Here is a 24,325-nt window from a genome sequence, read left to right as displayed (position 1 = left end):
TTTTTGACTTGGGGGCATGCAAAGTAACTATTTATATAGCCTATACACATCTACTGTAAGTGTACATATTATAATAATATCAATAATGTATGCAGTAATCAATAATTAATATAATCGAATATTAAGAGTATGTGAAAGTTTGACTTGTACCTTGTTTACTTCGGTGACGACCTCCTTAAAGTTTTGTAATCAATCAGAAATATCAAGCAGCTAAAATGGATAAGTGTGGAGAGAGTGTTTTACATTTTTCCCGTCATGCATTGCAACGGTTGCAATTTTAAAAATGTTTATGGTGCTTGGACATTTTTTTTATATTATCGACAAGTTTCAGGGAGCACGTTGTGTTATGTATGACCATTTTTGTGTTGGCTGCATATTTTTTCTTTGCATGTCAAACACAATTCATTGTCATTGAACTGATTTACTCACTCCGATTTTGCAGCAATCAGATTGTCAAATATTTGAAATCTATTTGGAAACGCCCCACGGGCCAGATTCCTCATGAAACTAAATAGACACTGGCAGGCCGCACTAGTGTCAGTATGGAGTGAAACTACTGCCAAAAATCCACAAACACACCAAAATGTTCTTACTCACACCCAACGATTTACAAGTAAGACAACAATTTTCTTCGCAAGTTCTGCGTACTCCCGCGTACAGCCTTTTTCATGCAGTGGAAGCTAAATATATCTGGTGTTTGTTCATTGTGTTTATTTATTTACAATATCTTTACAAAAAATTTTTTTCTCTATCACCACCTCGTCAGTTCTTACTTTTAATACCGTATTTTCCGGAATATAGAGCGTAACGGTATATAAGCCACACCACTAAATTTGAGAATAAATAAATATTTTCCATATATTAGCCGCACCGTAATATAATCCGCAGAAATATTTGATAAATGTTTATTTACATACCTTAATTGTTTCCAAATGGTGTCTGTAACACGGCAGTAAAACGGCTGATCAAACAAAACAGAAGTCATCCTCATTGGCTCACTAGCTGAGGAAGCTAGCTCTCCAATCAGCTAAACAGACTCAATGACTCCATGGTGACGTTTTGGTGAATTTACTGAGGAATTTATGACACCAAAACAATACAAAAATTAATGCCATTGTAAGACACTTGTAAACATGTTAGCATGCTAACGACGCTTGCTTCATTACATTACGATAGGTACAAATATGCATTAAAACACTCCTACAGACATCACACATGGGACAGTTTAGCAAGTAAGAATTGTTTTAGTTATATTGTAAAACTTACAAACGTCGCTTGGAGTGATGAATGAAGAAGCCATATGAGTAGGAACGCTACGGACGGCTAGAAAGCGTAATGGCACTTGTACCTCTGGTTCAAAGCTCAGTCTAAACAAAAGGGCAATGAAGCCGCTGCAGCACCTGCAGTGAGCAAACTCGTCTAAAAGATAGCGCCATAGCACAAACAATAACACACCATTTCAGTGTGTTTGCTCGTTTTTTTTCAAACTATTTACATTAAAGCCGGCCGTCGGCAAAGAAAAATCCGTAGATTAGCTGCACCGTTTCATAAGCCACAGGGTTCAAAGCCAAAAAAGGAAAAAAGTAGCGTCTTATGGTAACCAAACGTTTAAATTAATAAGAGTTATTATCAATATTGTAGCTGCCTAATAGGGATCGACCGTTTATTCGCGCCGATATTTGGCATTTTGACGTATATCGATATCGGCCTTCTTTTATCGGTATCGGCCAATATTTAATTACCGGTAGTGTTTTTATTACAACAGAAATACATCAGCAGACACAATATATACACATATATATACATATATATATATATCAGTGTTTCCCATAAACTGCCAAGATACCTGTGGCGGTGGGGGCGTGGCTATGGACGTGGTCACCAAGACATCATCGAGTAATTTGCATAATTTAATTTCAATGATATGATTTTCTCTAAAAAGGCTAAAAAAATGTATACTTACTAATTAATAATAACAGTTTTGTTTTGAACGTCCATCCATCCATCCATCCATCCATTTTACAATATAATTACAACACTTTATGTACATATTTATATACAGATTTGAACAATAAGTTATTCACTGAAATATACTTATTAATTGTGGTTCTTACAAAAAATATATCTTATAAAATATAAAAGCTAAAATGTCTCTGAAAGCTCTGCCCTTTTAATTAGTGCATACTAAATAATTTAACTTTAGCCTACTACTACAACCATATTATTTACCAGCAACATAAAGTGAAACAGAGGCAGAGGTGTCCTGCCACAGTCAGTAACAAATAAACAGAAAACAGTAGTGGTCAAATACAAATAAGGCAACAAGAGAAGTATCCTACACTTCTCTTTTGTAAAGTAAATCTGAACAGCCTATATGGGCATCTACATCAACTATATGATTTGCCTGAGAAGCTGGAAAGGACAACAACGAAAAAAATATTATTATTTTTTTTTATTTGTGGCGGACGTAATTCTTTCGTGGCGGGCCGCCACAAATAAATGAATGTGTGGGAAACACTGTATATACACTGATACCAGTATTTAATATTGAAAAAACATTTAAATATAGTGTTAAGGAGAGAGTACCGGTAAGTTAGTACCAGTGCGTCCTTTGGATAAGCTACGCTTCCGTGCTCAGACGGAAAGACGAGCAGGCAGCAGCTCACACATTCTCATACTTTCTGTAACATCCAGGAAGAAATAAAGTCCATCATCTTGAAAAATGTCTCAACTATAATCTAAGCTCAGAATTTAAAAAAATTTTTTTTTATATAAATGTTCGCAATATTTTAGGGTTCATGAGGAAGAAACCTTACAATGTATTAATTCTATAAACTGTTATAAAATTGTATAAAATTAAGTAGATGGTGAGTTATTGGGATGTAGAGAAATGCCATATTTTTACCAATTTTCTCAGTAGATTTGCTATATTTTGAAATGGAAGTGTTGATGCTCCTCTTAGAAACACATGATAAAGTTTGATGTTTTTTGCTGCTAAATTAAATAACATTAGCGCTGCATAAAACATTATGTCACGACTGGTCCCACCTTTCCTAAAAATAATGTTTAAAAACACCTTTGCTCAGTGTTCGGCAACCCACATGCGGCTCTTTAGCCCCGCCCTAGTGGCTCCCTGGAACTTTTTCAAAAATATATGAAAATGGAAAAAGATGGGGGTAAAAATATATTTTTTGTTTGAATATGGTTTTTGTAGGAGGACAAACATGACACAAACCTTCCTAATTGTTAGAAAGCCCACTGTTTAATATGTTTGTGTTTATGCTTCACTGATGAGAGTATTTGGCGAGCGCTGTTTTGTCCTACTAATTTTGGCAAGTAGCTTGTTTACATGTACAACTTACTCCGTCACTGCCACAGAAAGACGTGTTTTATGCCACTCCTTCTTTGTCTCTTTTTGTCCACCAAACATTTTATGCTGTGCGTGAATGCACAAGGTGAGCTTTGTTGATGTTATTGACTTGTGTGGAGTGCTAATCAGGCTAGTTTTATGTACTTATTGCATCATTATGCCTCGTTTGTAGGTATATTTGAGCTTATTTAATTTCCTTTACTTATGTCCTCTGTGTATTTAATTTATATTTGCATGTCTCATGACACATTATCTGTATGTAATATTGGATGCATTCCTGATAGTTACTGTATGTGCCAGGTTGTTCCAGACCAGAGCAAACGTTGCCATGTTGTTCCAGACCACAGCAAACGTTACCCAGCTTGCAAAGATTGTAATACATTCATTAGAAGAAGAGAGCCTGCCTTTTCCTTTAACTTAGACACACACATCTATACCTTTGGTCATTCTAAGCCAGTCATTTCCAAGAGTTTTCTCACCCTCTGAGAAGTTTTAATAATGTTTTCCAATGTTGTAAACATGTGTGGAATAAATATTACATTAAACAAAGATTTGTGTCTGCCTGCGACACATAGACACATAGTCATTTTGATAGTAGGCTAATATAGACACTTACATCATGTGTTGCCTTCATTATAACACATTTACATTTTTTGCGGCTCCAGACAGATAAGTTTTTTGTATTTTTGGTCCAATATGGCTGCTTCAACATTTTGGGTTGCCGACCCCTACCATAGCTGTTTACTGACATATACTATTCATCTTTAAATAACTGCAAATAAATATTTCAGCTCTTTATATCGGTTTCTGGCCTCCTTGACTTCTAATAATCGGTATCGGCCCTGAAAAAAACATATCACTCGAGCTCCACTGGCAAATGAGGAACATAGTAACAGATTATGAATAAATATTACTGATTGTGTTTGTTAGTTAGCACATGCCAAAAACGACTCAAGTTGAATTTAAAAGTCAATGAGAGCCACTGAATACGCTTCACAAAATGGAAATAGTGTTTTTAGACTGCATCAGGACATCACTGCAAGTTGCACAACAGAGACAGAGAAGTTGTTGTCCACCACACACAACATATTTGCACCACACCAGCTACACCCTGTGTTCACTGAGCCAGCAGCGTGTCGGCCAGGCACTCCGTAAACGTGGCAGCGCCCCACTCATTAAAGTTACGCAGCACAAAGTCCCACTGGACAGCGGGAATGATCTTTTCCTTCTATGCTGTGTTTACACATTTCAGCAGCCATTTTATTATATCTCGGCAAGGGACAATAGAAAGTGAACATGGGTAGACTTTAAATTAGTCCGTGTACAGCTTGTATAGCAGTGTAGATGTACTATGCACTAAAAATTACACCAGGAGAGCCCAACTTTGAAGCAATGGATGGAAATCACAATGGACATATATAAAATGGAGAAGATAACTGCTTTTATTAATTATAAATTGGAGAAATTTACTTCATACTGGGAAAATTTCGGTCAATTATTATAAGCCTGATTTTATTTTCTCGAATTAGTGATTGTACTGTTTAAAACATTTAAAAAAAAAGATGACTCCCTATAGGTCTATATATTTTTTTATAAATTAATATTTACTATCTGTTTATATTATTTTCTTTTATTTCTGATTATTAGTATTGTTAATTTACTATTATTATTATTATAATTATTATATTTTATTTATTTAATTGATTTATCTGTAAATATTGTTATATTACTTTGTTTTGTTTTCTTGCTGTTTTTTTCTTTTTATTTGGGGGGAGGGGTGGCATCGGGATATAAACAAATAAATATTTTGACATTTAGGGCAGACAATAGATATATTGATTGATTGATTGATATATTTTTATTTCAAATATGCATACAAACAAGAGCAAGCCTGATCCAATACAGTGCTATAGCCTTAACAGCCATTATAACAAAATGAAAAACAATGGAGAATAAAAAACAAAAACAAATGAGCATTGGACTTTCTTTTTCTTTTCCTTCTTTTTTTTTTTTACATATTTGAAAAGGAGTGAGAAGAAGTTTACACTTATTTAATCCCACCCCTTTTCTTTAAATCATAAATTACTCTGAGCTAGAACTACCTGTTCACTCAATGTACAAACTCAAAGAACTTATATATACTGTACATACATCATAGATATATACATACATATGCACACTACACACATACATAGCCACATCATTACCACTAGTGATCATGGAAATGGTATGATGCCACCACAACAACACCACTGCCTCAATGGGCAGCCCCACACTCTTCTGTAACACAAACAACCCAATATCAAAGCCCTTCTTCATCTCTGTACCTCTGGAATACCATGTACTTATACTTCTTTTTAAACTGGTTTATGTTTGGACATTGCTTTAACTCATCCTTCAAACCATTCCATAATTTCACTCCACAAATTGAAATACAAAAACTTTTAATGGTCGTTCTATAACTAAGCATTTTGAAATTTAAATTCCCCCTTAAATTATAACCGCCCTCTCGTGTGCTGAACAATTTTTGAATGCTTCCTGGGAGTTTATTTATTTTGGCTTTATACATTATTTGTGCAGTTTGATACAAAATAATATCATTAAATTTCAATATTTTTGACTGTAAGAATAGTGAGTGAGTATGGTCCAGATATCCAACCTTGTTGATGATCCGTACAGCTCTTTTCTGAAGTATAGTTATTGAATTTAATGAGCTTTTATAATTATTCCCCCAGACTTCCACACAGTAGGTTAAATATGGTAAAACTAATGAACAGTAAAGAATGTGGAGTGATTTGTGATCCAGAACCTGCTTTGCTTTATTTATTATTGAGATGCTTCTTGACAGCTTAGATTGTACATGTTTTATATGTGATTTCCAGTTAATTTGATCGTCAATTGTAATTCCAAGGAATTTTATTTCAAAAACCCTTTCAATATCCACTCCATCTATTTGTATCTGCACCCTTGTTTCACGTGTCCTCTTTCCAAACAGTATTAACTTAGTCTTAGTCAGGTTTAATGACAATTTATTATAGTCAAACCAAGTTTTTAGTTTACTCATTTCTTCCATAATGACTTCCTGCAACTGATTTAAGTCATCCCCTGAACAAAAAATATCAGTGTCATCAGCAAATAACACTAATTTCAATAATGTAGACACTTTACATATATCATTGATATACAGGATGAACAGTTTTGGCCCCAACACTGACCCCTGGGGGACACCACAAGCAATATCCAAACATGATGAACAGCAATCCCCCAACTTCACAAACTGTTGTCTCTTATTTAAGTAGCTTTTAAGCCAATCCAATACAACTCCCCTGATTCCATACTTTTCCATTTTATTGATTAATATATCATGGTTAATTGTGTCAAATGCTTTTTTTAGATCAATAAATATTCCCATTGCATATTGTTTCTTTTCTATGGCATTTGTGATTTCCTCTATTGTTTCAACTATTGCCATTGATGTAGATCTGTTTGATCTAAACCCATATTGACAGTCAGAGAGTAATTTATGCTTTTCTATAAATGCATCTAACCTGTTATTGAATAGTTTTTCTAATATTTTAGAGAATTGTGGAAGTAAAGAGACGGGTCTATAGTTTGTGAAGTGGTGTTTGCTCCCAGTTTTAAACAGAGGTATAACTTTAGCTATTTTCATTTCATTTGGAAATGCGCCGGTTTGAAATGACAAATTACAGATATATGTTAATGGTTTTGATATCCCTGTAATGACCTTTTTCACCAATGCCATACTAATGTCATTGGAGTCAGTGGACATTTTGTTCTTACATTTGTTTACAATATCCAACACTTCTTCTTCACCCACTGCATTTAAAAACATAGAATTGGGATTTCTCTCCAACAATCCCTCCATATTTTTACCAGTTGTCCGTGGATCTGGGATTTTTTCTGCAAGTTCAGGTCCAATACTTACAAAGAATTTATTGAAGGCATTAGCCACATCTTCAATATTATCATTTTCTTTACCATCATTTGTGAAATACGTTGGATAGTTATTTGAAGAGGTACTGTTTCTTATAATACTGTTTAATAAATTCCATATTCCTTTGATATTGTTTTTATTATCATCTAGTAATTTCTTATAATAATCTCTCTTATTTGACCTTATAATATGAGTTAATTTGTTTTTATATTTTTTATATTTATTTTCTGCTTCTTTTGTTTTCAATCTTATAAATTCCCTGTAAAGAGTGTTTTTCTTTTTGCAAGCATTTTGCAATCCCTTTGTGATCCAAGGACAATTGGTATATTTTCTTCTACTGGTGCATTCTTTTATTGGGCAATTTTTATCATATAATGACCTAAATATTCTCAAGAATATATTGTAAGCACTATTAACATCACCATTTTCATAAATTACATCCCAATTCTGCTCCAGTAAATCATGTTTAAATGAACTAATGGATTCCTCTGATCTCGTTCTTCTGTATTGGGTTGGCTTTTCTAGTTTTTTTGTCCTGTAGTTTCCATTAAATATCAGAAAAACTGGGAGGTGGTCAGTGATATCTTTGATCAATAGCCCACTTACGGTCTTATTCTCAATATCATTAGTGAATATGTTGTCGATTAGAGTGGCAGAGTGAGACGTAATTCGACTGGGTCTGGTGATTTTGGGATATAGACTCATACTGTACATTGTGTCAATGAAATTATCTATATCTTTAGTTTTACTGGGATTTAACATGTCAATATTAAAGTCTCCACAAATGAAGACAGCTTTACTAACGTTACTCTCCTTTGAAAACAGGCATTCCATCCAATCTGTAAAACGTTCTAAGCTTGTACCTGGCGATCTGTATACACAACTAATAATGACATTTCTACTTTTTTCCATACAAATTTCAATTGTTAGACATTCAAGTAGGTTATCAACCACAGTTGTCATATCATCCAGACGTTTGAATCTCAAGGTGTTATCCACATAGATTGCCACCCCTCCACCCCCCTTGTTTTGTCTATTCATATTAATAAAATCATAACCATCCAGTTCAAAATCTGTCACTTTTTCACTGTTAATCCAAGTTTCAGATACTGCAATTATGTTAAATGGTTGTGAAAAGGTGTGTAAATAGTCCTTGATGTCCTTGAAATTCCTGTTTAGGCTTCTACTATTGAAATGGATAATGGACAATTTGCCTTTAGTAATAATATTCTGGTTGTACTGTTCATTGGTGTAGTAGCAGCAGTTCTCATTGATATTGAGGAGGAAATTATTGTCCGGGTCTATATCATGTTCCAAGTCTTGTAGGTGGTGCTCAGTGTATTGAAATGCTTTCAACTGTACATTGTCATATTCACTTACCAACTGAATTATGTGGCTAGTGTCATCTTGCGTATTGTCAATGTGTGTCATGATTGTGTTTAATCGCTTTTACCTTACATTCCAGTTCATACGTCATATTCGTTCAGATCTTCGATGTTTCTAATCAGCAGCACTTTGGCGTTCTCCGGAGTGCCGTTGAGTTTGATGAATACTTTACAGTTCGCAGTCCAAGTTTGTAGAATTTTCTTCTCTCTCCTCATTTGGCGTGCTTTTCGGGCTATATCAGCATTTCGTTTGGTCAAATGGTCGTTCATGTATACGTTTGTTCCTTTTAGCTTCCTTCCCTGTTTTAGCAACGCGATCTTGTGCATCTTGTACATATATGATGTATGCAAATATGATGTAATGGATAGGAATGTCTGATGCTGGATGTCAATAAAAATGTAATGAAAAAAAATAAAATAATACTTCAAGTAACCATTTAAAAGTATATATAAACTTGTACTTTCTCATTGCTGTAGAATTGTTTACCATTGTACTGTAATTGGCAGGTAAATAACTTTGTTATCCTAAATAAATAAACAACAAATAAAATGGACTCTCATTAATGTAAGCAAAAATGTAACTTAAATAAATATTAAACATCTTTATGTAAATTTTTGTTCCGAGTTGAAAAAACGAGTTTGGGCATTCTCGAAAATTTCAGGCCATTTTAAAAGATCGAGAGGCTGTTTCCATCGGGCACAGTAGGTTTTAAATAGTTTTTATTGGATACTTTTTTTTCATGTAAACGAAAAAACATGCATGATAAATAAATAAAAACATCCTGTAAATGAAAAAAACAGTGTAAACGAAATAAATATATAGTGTAGTAGAATTTCTGACCTTTGACCTTAATTTCATGTCTGTCAAGAATGTATGCTCATTTTGATTTCTCTTCTATTCTGTGTCCCCGGCCGGGTGTGGGACAAAAGTGAATTTTAAGTCATGCCTGGCCAGTGGGCGGGACTTTTAACACAAGCGTGGGTAGAGCCATACTCAAGCATCAGAACCAGTTGGAGGCTCATCCAAGAGTTGCAGCATCTACGCTTCCTGGTGGTGATGAAGTTGTGGAAGAACGAGGACAGGTAAATGGTGAAATCAGATTAGTGACACAGGGACCACCTGCCACCACAACAGTGCTGGAAGGATCAACACACTCAGCGAACCACCTGCTGGCCACAAGAACCACAAGCCTACAACAAGAGCAGGCTGATGAGGAAGCTGTGAGAAGACTGACACAACATCAGCTGACTGGGGGAAAGAGAAAGGTGCGGGCAGGTATGTCACCAGCGGATCCAACACCATTTGCTCCAGTACCTGCACCAATATCTGCCCCCCAGGTAATATATATGCAGCCACAGAGCTGGAGAGGAGGTCCAATGATGGGAAGAGGAAGAGGAATGACAGGACAAAGGACGGAGAATTGCAGGGGGGAAAGAATGAGATGCTACAACTGTGGAAGGAGTGGTCACATGCGTAGAAACTGCAGATTTCCCCGTGGTCAGACGAAATTTTAACATATTATAACTTATAAATAATGGATGGGTATGTTCAGAGTAGCACGCTTTGTGTAGTATTCTAATGATTTGTTTTTAAGTTTATAATAATAATTATAGGGTCCATATTTGTTCCATAAACATAACTAATGGGGGTATAAATGGAAACAAAATAGAACAATATCACAATGAGAATAAAAATAGAACAGTAAAATAAGAGAAACTAGGCATTAACGACCATGATATAAAAAAGTATTGCACTGTTATTGTTTTGCATTCCCTGTCATCCTAGCCCCCCCAAAGAGGAGTTGTACAGTCTAATGATGTGTGGGACAAAGGATTCTTTATAGTCTAAACCAATAGTTCTCGAAGGAGGGTATGGTGTTTCCGCCCGGACAAAAAAGGGGGTACCAGAGATTCTAAATATTTTAAAATAGCGACAATTCAAAATCCTTTATAAATATAATTATAGAATAATACTTCAACAAAATAAATATTTAGAATTAAGTTCACGAGTCCAGATGAATCACTATTACAATATCCAAAGAAGGTTGATGATAGATTATAGGTATAGAAATCTTTATTATAATTTAATCACTTGTTTAATTTTAAAACGTTTTAGTTATTCTTACATTTTTTGTTGTCCAAATAGTTCAAGTAAGACCACAACAAATGAGCAATATCTTGCACTGTTATACAATTTAATAAATCAGAAATTGATGACATTATGCTGTATTTTATTTCTTTATTTTCCTGGAAAAAAAGGTTGAAAACCATTGCCCTAAATCATATTAAAGCCAAAATTATAAAATGCAGGTTATAAAGGAGGAACAAATTGTTAAGAGATAAATAATGATACAGGTTTAGATTGCTGCTGACCCTGTTGTATTTTATAAGACTGATTATTTTGGATTATTGTGTTTGTATTGTGAGAGAAGGAGAGCGAGTGAGAGAGAGAGGAAGAGAGAGCAGGTGAAGGAAGATTGAGGGTGAAGAGGATGGTTTGAGAAAATATGGGAAAAGGATGTTTATAACCTTACGTTACGTGAATGGTTTCTAGGAGAACAGAAAATAGAAACATTGTGTGAAGTGTAAGGAAGAGATGGATACAGGATGTTGTTTGTAAAGGAAAACGAAAGTGAAGAAAAGATGAGAAAGTGACAAATGAAGGTATTCGTAAATGGTATGCTGTTGATTGTGGTTAGCTTCAAGTTTGTTTAATTGCTTGTTTGTTTGTTTAGTTGTTTGAGTGAAATGGGAAGAAATCTATAGGAATAATTAGATGCAAAATGGAATAAAACTATGAGTGCGATAGATAATGAATGAATAGATGAGATAGGTTTATTTTGGTCATATAATCAACCATCAACCAATTTGTGTGAGCAGTTTAATAGTAAATTAGACATATTAACAATCATACACATTTACACACAGAAAAGAAAAGAAAAAGAATGACCGAAAAAAGAATAGGCGGAAGCCAAAGCTTATATTGGCCTATGACAGGGGTCGGCAACCCGCGGCTCTAGAGCCGCATGCGGCTCTTTAGCGCCGCCCTAGTGGCTCTCTGAAGCTTTTTCAAAAATGTATGAAAAATGGAAAAAGATGAGGGGGAAAAAAATATATTTTTTGTTTTAATATGGTTTCTGTATGACAAACATGACACAAACCTCCCTAATTGTTATAAATCACACTGTTTATATTAAACATGCTTCACTGATTCGAGTATTTGGCAAGCGCCGTTTTGTCCTACTAATTTTGGCGGTCCTTGAACTCACCTTAGTTTGTTTACATGTATAAGTTTCTCCGACTTTCTAGGACGTGTTTTATGCCACTTCTTTTTCTGTCTCATTTTGTCCACCACACTTTTAACGTTGTGCATGAATGCACAAAGGTGAGTTTTGTTGATGTTATTGACTCGTGTGGAGTGCTAATCAGACATATTTGGTCACTGCATGACTGCAAGCTAATCGATGCTAACATGCTATTTAGGCTAGCTATATGTACATATTGCATCATTATGCCTCATTTGTAGCTATATTTGAGCTCATTTAGTTTCCTTTAAGTCCGCTTAATTCAATTTATATCTCATGACACACTATCTTTATGTAATATGGCTTTGAATTTGTTGCGGCTCCAGACAGATTTGTTTTTGTATTTTTGGTCCAATATGGCTCTTTCAACATTTTGGGTTGCCGACCCCTGGCCTATGATATACATTTACTGAACATTAAATTACCTCGAACATCAACGTTAAAAGATGAAAGTAATTGTTACTATATTTTATAATGTTCAAAAAATTTTACTTTTCAAGGGTCTCCAAAACCATAACAAAAAACTACATGTGTTCAGCTCATCACTGAGGATGGTACATCATTTAACTCCTAAAACTGAAAAACATTTGTGTTTTTATTTTTATTTTACTTTACCTATTTTAAAAATCAATATCCCCCGTAAATGATAGTTTTCTCTTCATAATGTAAATAAGCTAAGAATACAAATTGGAAGGCTGTTGTTCTTTACTCGAAACATAATTGCCATTGTTTTAAAAGTAGATTATCTGAACATTTGACACATTATGACTTATAAAAATGGATTGGTATGATCATAATAATAATGCTTTGTGTATTATTGAAATGAGCCTGTTAAGTTTAAGTATTGGGTCTATATTTCTTCTATAAACATTTCCCCAAACTTCAAAACAATACTACATATGGAAAAATAAATGAATAATATAACATGTGCAGACATTTCTTATTCAGCATGTGTTTTACTTTATACCGAATAGCAATGGATTTGGATATTTTTCTTTAATATGTTCAATATGCGGCTTCCAACATATTAATGATCAATTACTATTCTCAAGAATGTAGTTCATATACTCTGTCAATTTCCACTAGATTCAACTTTAATTTTTGTTTCACAATTTGACTTTGCACCCTGGACAGGTCGTCACCTCATCACAGGGCCAACACAGATAGATAGATAGACAGACAACATTCAAACACTAGGGCAAATTTAGTCTTATTAATTTCCCCATATTGAGATCTATTACTCAAAACAACTACTTAACCACTATTGTGAAACATCTTTCTAATTTATGGGAGTATTGAGATAGGATTGAGGAAGATGTCTGCTGTGGTGGTGGTTAGTTTGGAAATCAATTTAATAAAAGTAAGTTTAAGTCGGGTAACTTTAAAGTGTAGTCTGACATTTTTAGTTTGGAGTAATTTATATTTTTAATTAGACATTGCATTCCACCATACATCTGGGAGGTGGCCTTGTGAGGTGTTTGTGCTGCGATATCAGGACAGCTGGCACAAAACAATGTGTGTGTGTGCATGTTGTGACTAGTGTGAAAGAGAAGATGGAAAAACGAGAATAAAAAACATTCTGCCTGTAGCATGACGTACAGCTTGCTCGCGCCTACTGATAGACAAATGATAGATTAAATTAATTTATAGATAATCTTTAAGTGAATTAAAAGGGTACTTAAATACACATGAAGTAGTACGTATAATCTTTGAATTAGGATTATTGATTAACATTTAATGGGATAGTTAAGACTGTTATTTTAAAACGTGATATACAAAATTGAACTAACCGAGAGGATATGAAAACAATGGGTGTACATGTTTTGAGTTCCAAATTCTGGAGGAAAAAAAACCTCAACAAAACGTAAAACCATACAGACGGACTTGGGTGGTAGCCACGGTTGTCCTAGGTCAAGCTAGGGTGGAGGCTGTTAAGCAGCCGGGGGACTGCCAACTTCTCTGAACAAGACAAGCTCCAGAGTTGTAGCCAGAACATGCTCACAAAAAAATACAGGTGTGACAGAGGACGCCCACAGCAGGACGAACAGCAGGATACAAACAGACCCCTGCTGGACATAAGTGTCAACGGACAATGTTCAACACAATCTTTGAAGCATTCCTTTGTGGTCAACCTGCACACACCTTGTAATGACCTGCTTACGAACTGTGCCCTGACAATTCAATACCGCACAGAAGGAACTTCCTGATGTTGCCTGACAGCACGACATCAGCTGACAACTACTGGGGACGCCTCCCAGGAACGAATGGAGGACGGGGACTGCTCCAACTGTCCTAGCACTGGCTGACTGAGGTGCGTCCGTGTGCCCTGCCACCCAAACCGCCAAAGTGTATGATCACCAATTAGACGACTCATAATAGGAGCCTTTTGACTCTTATATATGGTGGGACTCAAGGTATGGCCGCTCATGTGAACTATCCTTACAACAATTAGCATGGTATAAGATGGACAATTGCTGTCCCACATTGTTCCCTCTGTCCTGCCTACGAAACCAAAAATTTAGGTCAAATGATAAAACAGGGCGTAGCTGCCGCTGATTGAACCGATACGCTAATACCACATTTTTTATTATTTCGGTTGTCTGTTAAAAACATAGCTATTGGCTGCAATTTGGACACTCCTGCTGTAGGCTACAAGGAGCTAGCAGCTATACAACAGCTGAGCTAAAATAACAAAATTAAGCATATCAAATATTTATAGTTGCTTATTACATACACAAAGTCGCAGAAAAACAGAAGTCTGTAGAAAGTATTCAGTAACAAACGTGTCCGCATTATTAAACTTTCTACCACAGGAAACATACTGAACAAATACAGCAGTTACTGTCAGACTCTAATCCGGATTACCTTGTCTATCAGAGACATGGTTAAAACCCACAACACCTTTCGTTCTAATTAATTAGAACGAAACGTAATTAAGATTACAGAAAAGACAGATCGAGTGACAAAGGGGGGAGGAATTATGATTTATGAAAGAGAAAACATTAAAAGTAGACCAATTTGAGTATGTTAAAATTTAATTTAATTTACCTCAGAAATGTATTTCAAAGTAATTGTAGTATACCGACCGACCACAGCTAAAGACATTTTTCTCGATTCATTTTCAGACATCCTCAAACAGCATAGTATGAAAGAATTGAACGTCATGGGGGACGTTAAGCTGGACTGGTTAAATAAGACGCGTAGAAAGAAACTTAAGGATATTATAAACGGCTTCTACATGATACAAATGATAAGCAGCCCTACTAGAATTACAATTGGATGACAAAAATCAAAGAGATCATCTGTAAATACACGAATACAAAACCAGAAAGAGTGCTAAAATAAAAATACCTTGGATTAATAAAACAATTTGGATTCTAATAAGACATGAGGACTCAGCTCTCATAAAAGCAATTATAACAGGTCTAAATACAGATCGTATGATTTTAAAAGTTTGGAGGAACAAAGTTACAATGTTTATGCGGAAGTCTAAGGCTGACTTTCACTTAGAATTAATCAAAGCTGCAAAAGGGAACATTAGAAAGTTACGGAAAACCACATACAAACTTACAGGAAGAGAGCAAACAAGAAACAACACTATAACATTAAATATCAATGGCGCTACTATCACAGACAGGCTGGACATAAGTAATAATTTTAATGAACATTTCATCCAGTCTGTACAAACCCTGAATAAAAAGTCCCTCAAAATCAGTGCAAATAATTGTCATTTATTCAGGATGGACTAATTTTAGAATTAACAAATGAAACAAAGTTACACAAAATCTTCACTGCATTATCAGACTCACGATCTAGAGATATATATATATGGGTTGGACACTATCTTCCTAAAAACGTATAAGGATTGTATTATTGCTCGTATAACAACAATTGATAAACAAATTAATAACGGAAAACACTTTCCCTTCCACGTCGAGAAACTGCTACTATAATTAAATCCATAAAGCAGGAAATAAAGAAGACCAGAACATGTACAGACCAATTAGCCTTCTCCCCGTTATAACAAAAGGAATAGAAAATTTGAAGTTAAAAGGTGGCTTTGGAGCAACCAAGGCTGCTCACACGGTCACTAAGAGGGGCATTATGTAGACACATCAATTTAATGTGTATTATATTTATACATGAGAGCATTTTTGTTGTAAATTGTGAGGTATGGCTGTTAAAATCTTGGTTGTTGTTACGAATGATGACAGATGTGAACAAGAGCATGTATTGTCTTTGTGTGATGATTTAAATAAGGTGTGGTTGTATTGTATATTAAGAATGTGTCCATGAAGGGGCATTTTATGACTTTTCTAAATTTGATTACATGCTACAGCAGGGATCCTCAACAGGCGGACCGCGGTCCATGTCCGGACCCAGCGACGTGACCCAGCACGAATTATAGTAAAAAAAAAAAAAAAAAAAAAAATATTTTTTTTTTTTTTTTTTTTAATAATTATAATTATTAGAAAAAACTATAATAATTGTATTTATCTTTGAGGTATCGCTAGCGCAAGTCAATATTATTTGTTGTTTTAGTCAAATATCAAATATCTCCACGTTTCGTTTACACTTCTCCGTGTCTCTCTCTCTCTCAGAGACAGAAAGAGAGAGAGACGGGGTGAGAGCGAGAGAACGCCACTCTGATTGGCTGCGGAATCAGCCAATCAGAGTATGGGTTGTCATCTCTATCACAACGACGCGCTGATAGGCTGTTACCACCTGGGTCACACAGCGCTCATGCCACATGCATGGAACCTTTCTCTGCAGACACACAGTTGTCTAGTATCGCTACTTCGCTAACTGTTCACTCGTCAGTCACTGAATGTGAATCAAATCACAATGGCATGCTCCAAGTTGGTCCAGGCTGGTAAAAGAAAGGTGGACAGGGAAAACCGACGTTTCAAGGAAGAATGGACAGAGCAATATGTTTTCATCCAACCTACTGCAAGTACCAGACCAATGTGTCTAATATGCAACAGTACTGTTGCGCTGGTGAAAAGTGAACATCTGAAACGTCACTATCTGAAAGAGCACCGCGAATTTGAAGAGACATTTCCTCATGATTCAGAGCTAAGAAAAAAAGAAATCACGAGGCTGAAAAAGTCATATGAAACATCAAGCAAGATTTTTGTTAAATCTATGACACAACAACAAATAGCAACAGAGTGCTCACTCAGAGTGGCATGGGTTTTGGGTAAACACAAGAAGCCATTCTCTGGTGCAGAAATTATTAAATAATGCTTGACTGAAGTGATGGGTGCCATGTTTGAAGGCAAAGAAAAGGAGGAAATGACAGCTAAAATAAATCAAATCCCACTCTCTGATGCCACAGCTACCAGACGTACTGAAATATTTATTTTATTTAATTTCTTATTTATTTTTCTTTCAAAGAAAATCTTTCGTGTATTTTATTGGATATTTATTTTATTTTTGTTAATTTTAAGAAAATGTTAAACTACTACCTACCTCCTGCTACTATATAAGTTTGACCGATAATAAACGGACCCAGCCTGTTTCAAAATAACATTTGTGGACCTTCAAGATTTGTACTTGAGGACCTCTGTGCTACAGTATGATTATTTTTTGATTAATTATTGATTATTATGAATGTATATATTTATTATGATTAATTAGTGTCATAATTTTATTGCTTGATTTTTGGATCCCTTTAATTTAGGTAGCCAGGGACTACAGATGGAAAGTAGCTATTTAGATATAATCTGGTACAGAACATATCTGTTTCTGAACTTAATGTTTCTGTGCATTGTCCCATCATAGATAGACTAAATTAAATACAACTATTTAAAGGCCTACTGAAACCCACTACTACAGACCACACAGTCTGATAGTTTATATATCAATGATGAAATCTTAACATTATAACACATGCCAATAGGGCCGGGTTAACTTATAAAGTGACATTTTAAATTTGCCGCTAAACTTCCGGTTCGAAACGCCTCTGAGGATGACGTATGCGCGTGACGTAGCCCGGCGAACACAGGTATGCCTTCCACATTGAAGCCAATACGAAAAAGCTCTGTTTTCATTTCATAATTCCACAGTATTCTGGACATCTGTGTTCGTGAATCTGTTGCAATCATGTTCATTGCATTATGGAGAAGGAAGCTGAGCAAGCAAAGAAGAAAGTTGTCGGTGCGAAATGGACGTATTTTTCGAACGTAGTCAGCAACAACAGTACACAGCCGGTGCTTCTTTGTTTACATTCCCGAAAGATGCAGTCAAGATGGAAGAACTCGGATAACAGAGACTCTAACCAGGAGGACTTTTGACTTCGATACACAGACGCCTGTAGAGAACTGGGACAACACAGACTCTTACCGGGATTACTTTGATTTGGATGACAAAGACGCAGACGTGCTACTGTGAGTATGCAGCTTTGGCTTCTAAACATTTGATCGCTTGACCGTATGTGCGCAACTTTTTTTTGCGTATGTACGTAACTTTTTTAAAATATATAAGCTTTATGAACCTTGGGTTAGGTGAACGGTCTTTTGGGCTGAGTGATTGTGTGTGTTGATCAGGTGTTTGAATTGTATTGGCGTGTTCTATGGAGCTAGGAGCTAGCATAGGAGCTAGGAGCTAGCATAACAAACACGCAAGTGTTTTTATGCAGGATTAATTTGTGGCATATTAAATATAAGCCTGGTTGTGTTGTGGCTAATAGAGTATATATATGTCTTGTGTTTATTTACTGTTGTAGTCATTCCCAGCTGAATATCAGGTACCGTGAGTATGCAGCCTTGGCTGCTAAACATTCGATAGCTTGACCGTATGTGCGCGTCACGTACGTAACTTTTTAAAAATATATAAGCTTTATGAACCTTGGGTTAGGTGAACGGTCTTTTGGGCTGAGTGATTGTGTGTGTTGATCAGGTGTTTGAATTGTATTGGCGTGTTCTATGGAGCTAGGAGCTAGCAGAGGAGCTAGGAGCTAGCGTAACAAACACGCAGGTGTTTTTATGCAGGATTAATTTGTGGCATATTAAATATAAGCCTGGTTGTGTTGTGGCTAATAGAGTATATATATGTCTTGTGTTTATTTACTGTTGTAGTCATTCCCAGCTGAATATCAGGTCTCCCCCGGCTCTCACAGCATCTTCCCTATCTGAATAGCTTCAACTCCCCACTAGTCCTTCACTTGCACTTTACTCATCCACAAATCTTTCATCCTCGCTCAAATTAATGGGGAAATTGTCGCTTTCTCGGTCCGAATCTCTCTCACTTCATGCGGCCATCATTGTAAACAATAGGGAACTTTGCGTATATGTTCAACTGACTACGTCACGCTACTTCCGGTAGGGGCAAGCCTTTTTTTTATCAGATACCAAAAGTTGCAATCTTTATCGTCGTTGTTCTATACTAAATCCTTTCAGCAAAAATATGGCAATATCGCGAAATGATCAAGTATGACACATAGAATAGATCTGCTATCCCCGTTTAAATAAAAAAAATTCATTTCAGTAGGCCTTTAGTGAATTATTGAGGCCACAATAATTCACTAGGTGTTGTAAAATATCAAAGTACTATTGCAAAAGCGAACAGTGACCTCAAACATGACCTGTCCTCCGCCTCTGTTCTTGCAACACTTGACTATCAGCTGCCTTTTCTTTTTCTTGGATGTTTCTGAAACTACTACTACTACCACTACTATTACTATCACTACGACTAACACTGTCCCTGTTTCAGGGACAGAGGGGGGAGGTGAGTTCGGATTGGGTCAAGTTTGAGCGTGTTGAGGTTTTATTTAATCGATATGATCAATCCGGTACAAGGATAAAGGAACGTAATGATTTAGATTGACAATTGCAGTGGTTGGCGGAAGCAACCCCAACCTCAAAGGAGAATGCCAATTCAGTAATTAAATGTTTTGTGAATGGTCTAATATCCCGACATGGTTTCCCCAAAAAGATTAGGTCAAACAACGGCACCCATTTTAAGAAAACAGGTTATCATCTTCAGTCACAAGATCAGCACTTCTCAGGACCAGCAGCTTCCTAGGAAGGCGGAAAGACCATGAGACCAAAATGGTAAGTTTGCAAATTGTAGAATTTGTGTGCCAGTTCCTCTGTGCAGATTTGAGGATGAAAGCAGCCACCCCAGATTCCCTTGCACTTGCTAAGAGGGGCACGGTCAAAGCCAATCCAGGACCAACACCCGAGACCTGACTGGAAGGAACCGAGAGGAGAGACAACACCTTGCCAGCGATGACGAGAATGACTAAGGTTGCCAGCCAATATGTGTCCATCAGGACTCCAGCAGCTGTGGAAAGGAGGTGTCGGGAGTGCCGAAGCGGCGTGGAGGTTTTGAAGCAAGCCGAGGGCCTGGACCAAAGCCCCAACGCCCAATACTTTGCCCCAGCCTTCACCAAAGCCCCCATGACCCCATACTTTTTCTCAACTTTTCCCCAATTTCGGCCAGCACGGACATGCCATTAAACAGTCTGCCCAATGGACTGAACCACACCCCAAGAGGAGACAGAGACAGACTGTTTGAGTGGATCTCTTTCTTCACCAAGGCAGCCAAAAGCCCAACGAGGTGTCGGCAGGCCACCAGCCTGAGGCACCACCGAGCCATCTATACGAGCTCTAATCGAACATGGACTCATACGAAATTCAGTTGTGTGTTCAAAATCAATTGGTAATTAACAATATTGGTAACTACATTCATTGCAAATGCCGGAAAAAATATTTTTGCAAATGTCTTACAGTCATAAGTCTATATACATTCATCTATTTATGTTCAATGATGTTCATGATCAAAGTATTTGTTATTCCTTTTCTAAATCAAAGGGTAGGCCACTAATTGTGTTCTGTGAGATGGTTTTACTGCAGGCTGGTAACAGCGATCGCTCTGAAGGAGGGTCATAGACGGAATTTTTGCCTCGTATAAAAACATTGAGGTTTTTGCCTCTATCTGTGGTAGAGATTTAACTTAGTGGTCTACATCAGAAATTGTTTTGGTCCAGGGTCTAAAGACCCTGGAAGGCGGGTATGTAGTAGAATTTCTGACCTTTGACCTTTATTTCATGTCTGTCAAGAATGTATGCTCATTTTGATTTCTCTTCTATTCTGTGTCCCGGGCCGGGTGTGGGACAAAAGTGAATTTTAAGTCATGCCAACCTGTCTACAGAATGTGTTGACTGTCTAAAGGATTCGAGATGTTATGGAACAGATAGGGAAAACAAAAAAGACATTGACGCACTAACAAGAGAGATAAGAAAGGGATAAAGTCAAACGAAGAGAGTGTTTTGGTAGCGATTATTCCATGCTGTCGGGCGCGCCCGGGGGAAAACTTTCTGTGTGCTCGACAACTCAACCCAACCATTGTACCATTTGATTATGAGTAAAATAAAACTCTTGTGTTGAATCTACTTTGGTTCTCATTGACAACCTGGACTTTCCACTACAATAGTAAACGAAAACACATAAAATAACGGAAAAAAAATCTACTTCTATTCCACGGATTTCACGTAAAGCGGGTATTTTTTTAAACGTAAGGCCAGCGTTAAACGAGGGAACACTGTATATGTATATGCATGTGTATGTGTATTTTACTTTACATGCAGTCAGCTTGTATTCTCCCCTCTCCCCTCAGGCAGGAGACTACGCTCCATCCAGACCCATACCTCCCACCACCTAAACAGTTTTTTCCCCTCGGCCATCAGGCAAATGAACAATAACTCCTAACAGTAGCTCCTTGAATTCCTTCTAAGTCTATCTGATAGCTCAGTTAGAGCTCATTTTATTACCAAATATGTGTTATATGTGTTTTATGTTGCACGATTACACCAAGAAAAATTCCTAGTTTGTGAACCCGTTCTCAAACAATGGCAATAAAACTATTTTGATTCTGATTCTTTCGTCCCCCGGCCAAATTTTTTTTTAGCCAAATGCGGCCCCCAAGTTTGTACACCCCTGCTCTAGTGTGTATGTCTATGGGTACGCCCATATGGTCATGCAATTATCCGAGACTGACCAATAAAAAAAGCTTCTAACGTATTGTTCTGGTGAGGCTCTGCCCACAGGATTGGAGTTGAGTTGTGTAACCAAAAACATTTATTTTGTAACCAGAATTTTTTTTTTTTCAAACCCTTTTTTTTTAAAATTATTGTTGTGCAATTATAAATTAGTTGTTCCATAAAATTATAGTAATTTTTAGTCGCAGGATAACTGTTCTTGCCTGCCACAAAATTAATTTCCGTGAAAAAGCTACATAAGCCAGCTGCGGATGTCTGCACTGTCTTGATGGGGTTGCGCTCCCGCGGGTCGGCTTGGTTTTGGGTCATCAAGACACCGACCAGATCAGCGCTGGCAAATCCAGGTACGTCACAGTGACAACTGGGTAATCACCGCGCTGTAATTGTTAAGGTAAGATCAGATAAGACAAAGTTGCACAAGGTTTTGCGCAGTAGACCGGAGCAATTACAAACTGTTTCATAGTCCAGTACAAGGGTTGGCAACCCAAAATGTTGAAAGAGCCATACTGGACCAAAAATACAAGAAATAAATCTGTCTGGAGCCGCGAAAAATTAAAAGCCTTATATAAGTGTTATAATGAAGGCAACACATGATGTGTCTATATTAGCCTACTATCAAAGGCTGACGCAAATCTTCGTTGACAGAAATGTTGTATTTTAACTTTTATTCTACACATTTTTGCAACATTGAAATCGGTAGTAAAATGGAGGCTTGTCACAGGATGAGATAACTTCTGGAAATTACTGGCTCAGAATGGCCAAAGGTATAGATGTGTGTGTCCAAGTTAAAGGAAACGGCAGGCAGTCTTCTTCGAATGGATTTATTACAGCCTTTGCAAGCTGAGTAATGGTTGCTGTGGTCTGGAACAACATGGCACACAAACAACTATGAGAAATGTAGCCAATATTCCATACAGATAATGTGTCATGAGACATGCAAATATAAATTAAATACACAGAGGACATAAGTGAAGGAAATTAAATGAGCTCAAATATACCTACAAACGAGGTATAATGATGCGATATGTACATACAGCTAGCCTAAATAGCATGTTAGCATCGATTAGCTTGCAGTCATGGAATGACCAAATATGCCTGATTAGCACTCCAACAAGTCAATAACATCAACAAAACTCACCTTTGTGCATTCACGCACAGCATACAACGTTTGGTGGACAAAACCAGACAAAGAAGGAGTGGCATAAAACACGACTTTCTGTGGCAGCGTCGGAGAAAGTTGTACATGTAAACAAACTACGGTGAGTTCAACGACCGCCAAAAAAAAGCTAGCCTATATAGCATGTTAGCATCGGTTAGCTTGCAGTCATGGATTGACCAAATATGCCTGATTAGCACTCCAACAAGTCAATAACATCAACAAAACTCACCTTTGTGCATTCACGCACAGCATACAACGTTTGGTGGACAAAACCAGACAAAGGAGTGGCATAAAACACGACTTTCTGTGGCAGCGTCGGAGAAAGTTGTACATGTAAACAAACTACGGTGAGTTCAACGACCGCCAAAATTAGTAGGACAAAACAGTGTTTGCTAAATACTCTCATCAGTGAAGTATGTTTAATATAAACAGTGGGATTTCTAACAATTAGGAAGGTTTGTGTCATCTTTTTGCATTTTCACACATCTCTGAAAGAGGCGGCTCTAGAGGGTTGCTGACCCCAATAGCATGTTTCCCTTGCAAAAAGTGTGCTTTGCTCCTTTGAATTCCTACCTGGAAGACAACGTAGTCCAAAGACATCTCGACTCCTTGCGTTCGTCCCGCTCTGACTCAGCATCCTTTCCTGCAGAGATAAGCATGTGGTTTTTAAACGTTAGCATAATCATGGATTGTTCATGTAGTCATCCTGGAAGATGAGACAATGAGACAAGATGCATCCACAATGTAGCCCACCTGGCATCCTTCAATTGTTTACGGCAGCATACATTTTATATACAGAAGGTGTGTCAAATGATCCTGTCAATTGCGATTAATTGAGAATGCGCACATTTAACGCGTTAAAAACACTGCCTACACGCGGCGCAAAGATAACATTGAGACAAAGCAAAAAAGAAGTCTCACTCTTGTCACTGGATTTGGCCGGGTGAAGGGTGACAACTTCACGACTTAAATTAGTAGGGATAGGATGAATTATATCCAATTAATAGCATAAAATATTGATAATCAACTTCCATACGTGTTTGAATGAGTGACAGAGTAGATGAGTTTGGCGCTCATTACTTGTCTAATTCACGTCAATATGTTATTGATTTGCTAACATTTAAAGGAGTACTGATTTAATTTTTTCT

At 36.8% G+C, this 24,325-nt stretch overlaps 1 protein-coding gene across 2 annotated transcripts in view; it reads right to left on the bottom strand.

The window, feature by feature from the left end:
• mtmr11 (myotubularin related protein 11) overlaps window positions 1–24,325 on the bottom strand; it is an 89,661-nt gene that overhangs the window by 48,583 nt on the left and 16,753 nt on the right. For both annotated transcript variants that reach the window (XM_062028717.1, XM_062028718.1), the window contains exon 2: window positions 23,751–23,820. In XM_062028717.1, the coding sequence (XP_061884701.1) occupies window positions 23,751–23,820 (70 nt within the window). The remainder of the gene's footprint in view (window positions 1–23,750; window positions 23,821–24,325) is intronic.

This window comes from Entelurus aequoreus, linkage group LG20, assembly GCF_033978785.1.
Source record: "Entelurus aequoreus isolate RoL-2023_Sb linkage group LG20, RoL_Eaeq_v1.1, whole genome shotgun sequence".
NCBI classification, from domain to species: Eukaryota; Metazoa; Chordata; class Actinopteri; order Syngnathiformes; family Syngnathidae; genus Entelurus; species Entelurus aequoreus.
This window is presented reverse-complemented; position numbering and strand designations above follow the sequence as displayed.